At 33.2% G+C, this 12069-nt stretch overlaps 1 protein-coding gene across 2 annotated transcripts in view; it reads right to left on the reverse strand.

The window, feature by feature from the left end:
- Positions 1-12069, reverse strand: part of STT3B (STT3 oligosaccharyltransferase complex catalytic subunit B) — a 108688-nt gene that overhangs the window by 33469 nt on the left and 63150 nt on the right. For both annotated transcript variants that reach the window (XM_079113980.1, XM_079113981.1), the window contains exons 4-5: positions 4743-4808; positions 2271-2370 (exon numbers count right to left, since the gene is read on the reverse strand). In XM_079113980.1, coding sequence (XP_078970106.1) covers positions 2271-2370; positions 4743-4808 — 166 coding nt within the window. The remainder of the gene's footprint in view (positions 1-2270; positions 2371-4742; positions 4809-12069) is intronic.

Raw genomic sequence — 12069 nt, forward strand, 5'->3', positions numbered from 1 at the left:
ATATATCGCAACTACTTATTTTTATAAGTACTTTATAAGGAGGCACATAGTTTTAGTGAATATTGTCATTTTGGAACATAACAGTTATAGTGGATATTAATATTAATGTTTGGGCTTTAGTGTCAAGATCTAGAGCAAATTATTACACCTCCTTTTGTGAAGCCAGAACTGGGGACAGGCAGTTAGTGTAGAAATAGGGGATCGAGTCAAATGGAGGAAATGGAGGCCATGAAAGCCATCTGCCTCTGGAAGTTGGAGACTGCTCCTGGGAGAATGGAATGTCAACGATCTGCAGAGCCCATTGATTACCAGATTTACCTGCCCTTATCAAGGACTGCAGACAAAAGGAGTTGCTATGTAGGGTGCGCTTACTTCTCCAGACTGACTTTAGAACATCAGCCAAGGCCCTCTCCTGGGAGAGGTCTGTGTTATTACCTTTAAATAGAACCTGCTTAATATGCTAAATCCTACTGTAATGTTAGGACTAGCCTGCATGCTCTTCCTTATAATACTTGCAGTTCTTAAATGTTTGTGGTCCATTTTCAACAAAGAATCACAAGGGTTCAGGTCAATCATGTCCTCCTGAAGGAACACCTTGTCCAAATTAATAAAAATGGGGGAAATGTTGGGAGAAATCCTAGTTCTTGGCTGGCAGCAATGAACATCTCAAGTGTGTAAAGAAAACTTGCAGGGAGGAGCATTTCGCCTCTCCTACCTAGGAAAGTAAACAACTCTTCCCGAGTTGACTCAGTGTTACCCGCATAGGAACCTGGTGGTCTGATCCCCCGTGGCACATTGTGATTGGACAAGAAACCTATAAAATGTATAGCTGTTCCCACAATAAACGAGTTTGCAGGCTGCTCGCCACAAGCCTGCTTCTACCCAACTCCTGGAGTCTGGGTCTTAACTCTGCGTCCTTACCAGCGTCTGAGCTAGCCTGGCACAAGAGACAAACTACACTTTTGTACTTTATCTGTAAAATGAAAACAGCAACAGTACTTATCTTCAAAGAGACATTATGAAGATTAAATAAATTAAATGTAAAAAAATTTAAACACTTTATGGTACATAAGAACTTAATACTTATTTTGGCAATGAGTTATATTCTGCAATCAGATGTAAATGTCATTAGAGTACTATGAATTTTTTGGTTTTTTAATTTTACTGAGATATAATTCATTTACTGTAAAACTCATCTTCTAAAAATTTACCATGTATGAGCTTTTAATGTATTTACAAGGTTGCGCAACCATCACCACTATCTAATTCTAGAGTATTTCTCTCCCAAAAGAGAAAGGCCATTATCCCTCACCCCAAGTACCTGGCAACCAATAATTTACTTTCTCTATTGATCTGCATATTCTGGACATTTCATACAAACAGAATCCTACACTATGTAGCCTTTTGTGCTTGGCTCTTTCACTCAGCATGATGATTACAAATTTCACATTACAGCATGTGTCAGCATTTATTCATTCTTACGGTTGAACACTATTCCCCTGTATAGATATACCATCTTTTATTTATCTATTTATTAGTTGCTAGACGTTTGGGTTTGTCTTTTCTTTTTGGCTATTAAGAATAATAAATGTTGCTATAAACATTAATTTTTTGAGGAACTGCCAAGCTGCTATGTTTTAAAAAGTGAACCTGCTTAAACAAGTTTTATATTTGCCTATTTTTCAACAACAAATTGTTTTAACAGAATTGTACCATAAGTTAATCCTATTATAATATTATTGTTATAATACTAAGACTGGTTTCAGATCTGTATTTAGCCCATAAAAACCCTATGTTTATCACAGAAAATGAGCTCTAAGGTTAATAAGATTTCATTTTACTAAAGAACTTTGTCAAAAAATTTATTTTAAAACCTGTAGTAAAAATAAAGATTTTCCAGAGACAGAGACTCAGTCTAAAGGCTTTTAAAAGTTTATCAAACTATTTTGAGGATGTCAATCTCTTAGAGTAAGATGAATTTGAATAATGTTATTATACAAAAAGTGTGAATGATTTTCACAATAAAAATGTCCATTCGCCAAAATTAAGGGGAAAAAAGGCTGACAAACTCAGACTAATTTCCACAAAAATGAAACAAACCCTCATCAAGTTAAAGCTGATAACAAAACATTTATGTAAAATGCTTGACCCTCCCTCATCAATGTAGAAAGCAAATTATTTTTACCTTTTCATGGGTAATACTGACCCAAACCACAAATGTCTACTCAATGAAAATAACACTGACAGACTTCAAAGTTAAAATCACTTACCTATGTAGACTCTCTTGCTGTATCTCTGCATCAGTAATAGCACAAATACATGCAGTGGAATAAGGTTGATGATAAACACATAACCACCCCAAGCAGAGACCTATGAGAAAAAAAATGATAAATATTTTTACTTTTAAAAACAGGTACATTTCATTTATCAAGACAACCTAAACATAATACGCAAATATAAAACATTAAGACTTTCAGCAATTTCAAAAGATGCTTAAGCATGGTTTAATATAACATAAATAACACATTTACCCTTATTTTCATTGATAATTAAAAGTAACATGATCCCATAAATCTAATATGCTTATCTCTTTTCACTGAAGTAATGTTCAAATTAAAGGAGATTTCATAGGAAAGTTAAGAACATTATAATTTGTGAATTGTCAGTAAAAAGACTGTCATGAAACAGTTCTAAAATATACACCATAAATTTTTAGAATAAAAAAGTTTTTACTTCACCTATTTTTGAAGATAAATTTATTGTAAGAAAGTTTGCTGAGAGTAGAACAATAAATGTAAGCACTGATCTACATCTTAACCAAAAGGAATATTCAGATGATCAGTATACACTTTAAGATTCCTAAAAGTGCTAATTGGGTATAATTTTTTTTTTCCTACAAATGAATTATAAAGGAAGATCCCATTTTAATGTTTGTTCTATACCGTATATACTATTTAATCAGGAAAACTAAGGATATTCTGGTTTAAATTAATAAATAGTCTAAAAAGAAAATGCTTATTCTCAATAAGAATGTAATAATTTTCCAGTATATTCAATAACAGACAATAAGCTCTTGCTAAAATCAAAATTCTTAGATGTACTCTAATAATTAGAACTTTCAAGAATAATTGATACCAAAAGTCATCAAAAGAGGATATGTTAACATATACCTTCTAACAATGCTGCTCTTTTCTCAAATATTTCAGAAGCCGTTGTAAGGAACTGCCATCAGTTTACATAATTCATATAAAAACATCTGTTTACTGTTTTAGTCATATACTGTCTTTCACCAAAACACAAAATTACCCTTAAATAAGCACCAGTTGTAACTGAAAGACTTTTGATTATTTCCAAAATTTATGTACAAATTTCAAAGCACATGGGTTTGTTATTACTGAGGACAAGTGTACAAGATGTACCCTAGGTTTAAACTGACTTTCACAGGGCCACAAGTAACTTGAAGCATATTCTTAGTCTATGACGCTGATTTTAAATATCAGCTGATATTATCAATAACTTTCAGCACAAGACTACTACAAGGCTCTGGGTTGGAAAAGAGAGGAAAAAAGAATGAAAAGGTAGTACTGAACCCCAATCTTAAAGAAATTTGCTTAAAAACTGTGTAGGTAGTTTATAAGCTAACATAGGATCATTATTTTAGGTAATGACTCTAGAAAATTCCTAAACTTTTGAAAATGAAGCATATCAACATACTACCTTATCTACTTTGACCACTTACAAATGAAGAAAAACAATTTGAGTAAATTCAATATTTGAAAAATAGTTGCTAATCTTATCATGCTTAGTATTTTACTGTAAGGCTTATTTATTCTCTGTCCCATAAAATTTATCTTAAAGATTTTTCCCCCATTTACTTTAAGGAATGAAGAGAAGAGAATAGACCAAAAGAACATTCTTTTTACAACCTTTTCTTTCATTCCTTCTATCTTTTCAGTTAATCTTTACTTGGGGTAGCTTTTTTCACCAAGACTTCTAATTGTACTTATTGTTCTGCTTCAGGTCAACTTACTTAGTTGAGTAGATGACGGCTGTAAAAAATTCAGATTATTTTACCATTAAGCAGTTACTTAGTGAATTTGAATACTGAAAAAATAATTTTAGTACAACATTTAAAATTATTTGAGTGCTAAACAAAAGTTTATTTCTTCTAAACATAGTTCTATCCTAAATATTTGACAGGGAAATTTTCCTATTCCTTATTTATTTTTTAGATATGTGTATTTTAGATGTTGACAGACCTTTATTTTATTCATTTATTTATATGTGATGCTGAGAATTAAACCCAGTGCCTCACATGTGCTAGGCAAGAGCTCTACCACTGAGCCACAATCCCAGCCCTCCTGTTCCTTTTCAGTTTGTAATCTAACCTGAAAAACAAAAACTAGGAACGATTTTATTTTTCAATTTAAGTCTAAATGTCATCAAACATTAAAATAGTTTAAAAAGTTATGAGAAAAATGTTTTGACTTTCATAGTGTACTTGAGAGTTTAAGTATTAGCCCTTTGGACTAAAACAAGTCTATAAAGGTCCTGGGGATAGAGACAAGGAAAGAGGATTGGTAGCAATGTAAGGTAACACATTAGACAAAATCAAAATCTCAAAGACTTCAGGAGAAAGGAAGTGAAAAACCAGACTGGGGTGAGAAGAGAATAAGAGGAGGAATTGTTTTAACTGCCAAAGACCCATCAGAGTTCATATAGTTTCAACTACGAAATCTTACCATATAGAAATACGATAAGCAGCAGCACATTGTCCAAAAAACTGACCCAGTTTTTACAGATTTTACCTAAAAAAAAACAAACAAAAAAACAAAAAAAACCAAACTTTTAATAAAAATGTTTATAAAGTTACTCCTATTTAAAAATAAGTTCAATGTTTACTAAACTTGTGCTACAAAAGGTTATTAAAAAAAAATAGAAGTACTGAGGTTACTTGAACATCCAGGTCTATCAAATACATGCATTTTTACCACTGGGCAGCAGACATTTTAATAACAGACTATATTCCTTTTGTTATGTGGTTCCAGTAAAAATAATTACCTTAAAAGCAACAAATTACATTTTTTCCACCTTCTACCTTAAAATGACTGTCAACAAATTGGGGCCTAAAGAAATAAATTCGTTAAGTAAACTTACATTTTTATAAGGTTGATTTGCTTAGACTAACACTTTAACCTATATGTTTTCATTTGAATATGCAATCACATATATCTTACACATAATTCTGAGCATCTATTTTTGAAAACTTTTCATTACGACACTTAGAAATTTTCAGATACCATAATCAATAACTAAAAAAATTATAACACTAAAATATTATAATATGTAAGTAAAATTCTCAATTACAAAGGCAATTTAAAATAAACAAGTTCAAAAGTTGATTAATCTCTACTGTCTTAAAAAAATGAAAGAAGTAACTTTCAAACATGAGTTTATCTGTTCATCTGAAAAAGCAAAGTATTAGCACCTTCAGAACATTGAATTTAAGTTTTAGAAACACAGGTAATATCAAAGGGTCTTCTTTTAAAATGAGTATCCTAAAAAAGAAAAAAAAAATCAATTGAACAAGTCTATTACAAATAATTCTGTATTAAGAGTTCATCTTTATCTCTTTGTCCTGCCATGCAAGTTCAAATTTAAGTCTTCTATAGCAATACTTTCCAGAAATTCTTTACTTTTAAAATGAGCCTCTACATTAAACTAGAGATGACACCAAAACTATGGAGAAAATAAAGTGTAAAAAAGAATACAATGGAAGGGCGGGAGGGAGGGAGGGAGGCAGGGAAGGAAGGAAGGAAGGAAAGAAGGAGTTCTAACTTATAGCACCTTAATGTAATTAGGGAAGAAAGTATAATACAATGTTGAAAATTTCAAAAAGCAAGAAAATATCCCTGGACAGATTTGAGATTATTCCTTTGATACCTGAACTCCAAAAAGATTGGAGAAAGGAAAGGTGGTAATGCCAAAAATTGTACAGATAGAGACCAAAGGACAGGCAGCTCAATTTTTAGGCACAGTGGCAGGTGACAGTGAAATGAAAAACTTAAGAATATTCAGACAGGCCTAATCCTAAGTGGAAAAACTAGTGCTCTCAGAAGATAAGATGGGCAAGAAAGCAAAAAGGAATCCCAAGGATACAAAAGGCTATGAGGCTATGGTAGCAATAAGACCAAACTGTCAACAGAGCAAACAAAAAAAGTTCAACCTAGAACTTGAGAGTAGAAAAGATAGGCTTATGGAAACAAAGTGGAGCTAGAGAAGAAAAATATTGTCAGGGAAAATTTGCAAATGTTCATTTTTTCCTTTATATTTGTCTATCACTTATTGCCTCTCAATTCCTGAATGCATTCTTTCAAGATGAAGAACAAGATTCCTTTCAGGAAATAATCCTCCTAAAGTGAGTATGATGTTAATCTTTCTCAGCAGGGGGTTGAAGAAACACTGTAAGAGGTACTCCTATCCACTTCAGATGTATGCTAGGGGTTGGCAGTGTAGGTATGAGTTCATCTAGTGGAGCTGATGCCAGTCATTGATTCAGAACAGTCTTTCTGTGACTGGGAAGTCATGATCTGGTGATGATGGTCTTTCTGTAGCATTCATGACCTGATAACCAGAGCTCCCATGGATACTTGCAAAGCCCTACTTCCATGGATACCCAGAATCCTATTGTGTGCCCCAGGTCACCAATTCCCCATTCCTCACCTGCCTGGCTTTAGAGGGTAGTCTATTGCTTGTTCAGTAGCTCCACAATAGTTTCAGCCTATCGAAACCACTGTAAATGGGCTGAACCACACAGTATCCAAAGGGTTTTGAACACCTTTCAATTTTGTACTTCCTTGGGTACTCTCCCAGAGGTTACCACAGTTTCTCTGTTTTACTCTTTCTCATAGTTAATACTTCTTTATATATAAATTTCCCTTTTAAATTTTTTTTATTTTTACAGACTGCATTTTGATTCATTGTACACAAATGGGGTACATCTTTTCATTTCTATGGTTGTACACAATGCAGATTCATACCATGTGCATAGGGTAATGATGTCTCATTCGACTATTTTTCAGACATAAATTTCCTTTTTTAAAACAATGTACCATGCTTGTCTCTCTCCTCATTGGATTCAGATTACTGTAATTTATTACAAGAAAATCAAGACAAACTTTACAATCACCAAACAGTTCCTATCCTTGAATGTGCTCAGACTCTAAAGCCAATTGGGCTGAGGGAGAATGAGGAAAATAAATCAACAATATTCTTCAGTACTTACTAATATACACACACACAAAAAAAAACTTTGGTAGTTATGTTGGACAAATAAAAATTAACTCTTGCTCCAACTGTGGAGATAAGACACAAAGGCAAGCTCCTCAAAGTACACTATTAACAGAGATTATACAGTGAATAAGGGCACTAAGTGGTTCTTACAGATTCTGAATGTAAAAGTCATGAAAGCAGTTCTGGCTGGATTAAAAATTATAAAAAGCTTTATTGAGATGGTGATATTGTAAGCAATGAGGTAGTAAAGATGAAAGGCATCGAATCAACTACTCACAGTATATCCAGTAGCAGGTACAGAGATGGAAAAAGGGTGTTGAATTTAAAACTGTGAACCCACAAAAGTTTACAGTTTAGAGGATGAGGTAAGTAGAAAATTAATCTGTATGCCATGTTTCAGAAAGTGTATGTCTTAGAATTGATGAAAGAGAGTATACACCAAATGCTAGAACAGAGCTGGGTAACAAGTAAGTTCTATAAAAACAGAAATGAGAATAAGAAAATCCACCTGAGCCAACAATCAAGGTTTCAAAGATGCAAGTCCTGAAGGAGTATAAATGGGGAGATAGGAATCAATAGCAAAACAAGAAATAGCAGCATATGTGAAAGCAGAGCAGCAAAACTATTCAAAAGGAACTGGAAAGACTTTAGAGTACAGATTTTCAATCTAGTTACTTAGTCCTTCTGAACCCCCATAACTTAACCAATAAAGTATCTCTTTATAAAGCTGTAAGGATTAAATAAAAAAACAAAAAACCATCAAAAGCATAATTTCCTGTGTACAGCACTAAAAAGAAATTCAAACATCAGACCTTTACTTATCCTCAACACATATGGAGGAAATATCGAGCTAAATGATGGGAAATAAGCATTGAATAAGAGTGAAAGCAAAAAAAAAGAGGAGGAGGAGCAGCAAGTCTGGAGACTAACAAATAGTCATTCTAGGGAAAAGAAAAAGGATGTTACAATTAGATCGAGAAGTCTTAAAAGGAAATTAGTTTATGCCAGTAATTTCACAAATCAAATTGTCACAATACAGTAAGTTTACTATCTGAGTTCTCAGCTATTAAACGTAATTTATTAAATTAATAAAAATAAATTATTTGCTTCCAAAACTAGTTAAAAAGGAGGCTTTATCAAAGGAAAACTTAAAAAAAAAAAAAAGACTGACTTAAGAGACATTTCTAGTTATAGGGATGTGAAGTTAAGAGATTCCTCAATGAAGGAAGAGAGGAAGGAACAGAGATAAAACAGTCCAAAACAATCATTTCAGGCACTTGAAATCAATAAAATATAAGAAATAGAGAATTTTGATCTTCTTGCCTGAGACTACTCCAAAAGCAAGCCCTAGTAAAAATGGTGATTTAATTAGTCTGAGATTGCTCAAGAAAATAAAATGCTTTCTTGTCTGAGGAGGACGACTTGATGCAGAATTGGAGGGGTTGAGAATGAAAAACAGCTGTGCCACCTAAGAACAATAAAATTAGGATCAAATGGGGGGAAACCTATAATTTTGCTTGTCCAAAGCTATGAGAACAGTTAGAATAAACCACAGACTAGTTGGAAATCAATGAAATGATCCTGGAAATGAGAAAGTCACATTAAAAACAAAAACAAAACCCTGAGCTAAGGTTTATTTGCTGACCAAGAAACTATATACATACAGAGGGAAAACATGAGAAAAGCAGTTAAAAGTAAAAGCCAAGGAAAGTTTGAGAATTGGCTGGAACTCTGAATGCATTTATTAACCCACAAACTGACTAATCAACACAGTAGAAGCCTTCTAAACCAAAGTGTCTGAACACAAAACCTGCCCAAATTTTTGGCTGACATGTAATCTCTGATCATGGGATCTTTAGAAGCCAATTTAAAATACAAAAAATAAGTGCTGGGGATACAGCTCAGTTGGTAGAGTGCTTGCCTCACATGAACAAGGCCCTGGGTTCAATCCCTAGCCCCACCAAAAAAAAAAAAAAAAAAAAAAAAAAAAAACACAACCCTGAGCAAACAAATCAATGAAATATGACTGGGAGAGATTTTGCAGTTTGAGTCTAGGTAAATTACTAAAACAAACCAACATATCTCAGAAAAATGAAATAGAATTCAGAGTTACTACATTACCTAAAATGTCCAGCTTCATTCATTCATTAAAAAAAAAAAAAAAAAATTACAAGACAGGCAAAGAAACCAGAAAACATGACCCATATATGGAGGGTGAAAGTAAGGGGGTGGGGATAATAGTCAATAAAAACTGTGAGTGGGCACAGATTGGATTTAATTTAGAGGACAAAAACTTCAAAAGCTATTACAAATACATTCAAAGAACTAAAGGAGACCATTATTCAGAAAATTAAGGAAAACATGTAATATGGTAGGGAATTTCAATAATAAAATTAAAATATATAAATCCTTATATAATGTGAGAAATAAGAAGCAACCAGGATTTTAGAGTTGAAAAGTATAATGAAGAAATAAAAAATTCATTAACTAGGCATAATAGCAATTTTGAGATGGCAGAAGAATCAGTGAAAATGAAAACTAGTCAACAGAAATTGTACAATTCAAAAAACACGAGAACAGAAGTTCAAAAAGGAGAGGTGATGAAGAGATAGGGAAAAAAGTAACTTTAAATAAATTATAACTTACCTATTTTATGGTAAACATTAAGCTATAGATTCATAAAAACTAACGAATCAACAAGTACAATAAACACAAACAAAGCCACATCTAGACACATCTATACACACTGTGTTGAAGTGCACACAGATAAAGAGAAAATTTTTAAAGGAGAAAAAAATGGCAGAGTCAGCGGAATGACACCCCTCAGAGTGTCAAAAGAAAAAAAAAAAGTATCAACCCTAACTATACTCCTATGAACTATCCTTCAAAAGGGAAGGCAGGCAAGGATTCTGGGAAGATGACAGAATAAGAAACTCCAGAAATCTGCTCCCCACCTAGATTAATAACTACACTGGCAGAATCCATTTTAGAACTTTGGAGTTGATGGAGGGGTTATACCTTCCAGGCAGGAAAGACCTGGACAGTGAATTAAGGTTAATTTTGGCCACTTTCAGTTCTTAGCAGAGTAGCAGCTACCACCTATTCTGGGAGCAGCTTGAACACAGATTGCAAGAATTCAAAAAGAATCCTGTCTTCTGAATACTGGGGATCACTAGTTTCTGCTTCTAATTATGGAGGTGCAAAGAAGCATGCCAGGCAATGTTGTACCCTCCCCCAATGTTGCAAACCTCCCCCCAAAGAGATGAAGTGACTTCCAGGGAATTTAAATGGCTAGTGCTTTTTTCCTCCTTTATTTTCTATTATGTTCCCCTTTTGGAAGTCTGACATTGAAGACTATGACGTTCAAAAGCAGTCACACATACAATAGAAATTGGAAAGTCACTGTGCATGCCCAGGGGAAGGTCTGGACTTCAGAAATGGTCAATGAGTATATGAAAGGGTGCTCAACATCACTGATCATCGTGGAAATAAAAACACAATTATGGAATGCCTCAAACTCATTAGTACGACTAATACTTAAAAAAAAAAAAAAAAAACAGATGTGTGTTGACAAGAATGTGGACAAACTGAAACCCTTGCACACGTTTTGGTGGGAATGTGAAATGGTATAGCTATTGTGGAATACACTATGGTGTTACTTTAAAATTCTAAAACAATTAACATGATCCAACAATTCCATGTCAAGGTATATACTCAAAAGAACTGAAAGCGGGGTCTCAAAGAGATATGTGTAAACCCACATTCAAAGCAGGTAAAACATGGAAGCAATCTAAGTGTCCATTTACAAATGAATCAATATTGAAGATGTGGTATACACATATAATTTGAATATTATCACAAATTTAAAAAAGAAATTCTGACATGTTATAACATGGATGATCCTTGAAGACACTAGGCTAAGGGAAATAAGCCAGCTAAAAATAAGACAAAATATTGGATGATTCCACTTTATGAAGTACTTAGGTTAGAATACTCAGTTATAGAGACAGAAAGTAGAATGGTGGTTGCTAGGAGCTGGCAGTGGGAGGGAATTATTGTTTAATAGCTACAGAGTTTCAGTTTTTCAAGATACATGTGTTCTAGGGATGGATGATAGTGACCAGTGCCCAACAACATGAATGTGTGTAATGCCACTAAACTGTTTATACTTAAAAACAGTAAAAACAAAATTAGTGTGTTTCACAACAGTTAAAAAAAAAATTAAAAAGGGAAAACATGAAGGTAAAATTGACATATTCTATTATTATCAGATTTGTCCTATGAGAAATACAAAAGGATATCCTTTAGGCTGATACCATATGGAAACTCAGACCCAAAGGAAAAAATGAGAACAATGGAAATGGTAAACATAGAGTACAGATAAGACTCTACATTTTTTTCTCTTAATTTTTATTGGTTAAAATTATAGAAATATTTTATTTTAATCTGTACTGTTACACAGATAGCATACATAAAATAACACAGAAGAAAAAATGAAGTTGTTAGAGCAGCACTATTATTTTATCAGAATTATTAGTATTAGTCTGAAACAGACTGTAAAGTTCTCTATATCAACCACTATAAATAACAACAAAGCTTTAAAAGAGGGGAATTAAAATACATTTTAACACAAAAGGAAATCATAAATGGCAGATGCAAAGCAAATCATTTAACAACTACAGTAAATGTGAATGAACTAATAAACATGCCAATCAAAAGGTAGTCATGGTCTAGGTGAATTTTTAAAAAGCACAATCTAACTATATACGGTCTATG

Source organism: Sciurus vulgaris, assembly GCF_902686455.1.
Source record: "Sciurus vulgaris genome assembly, chromosome: 16".
Taxonomy (NCBI): Eukaryota; Metazoa; Chordata; class Mammalia; order Rodentia; family Sciuridae; genus Sciurus; species Sciurus vulgaris.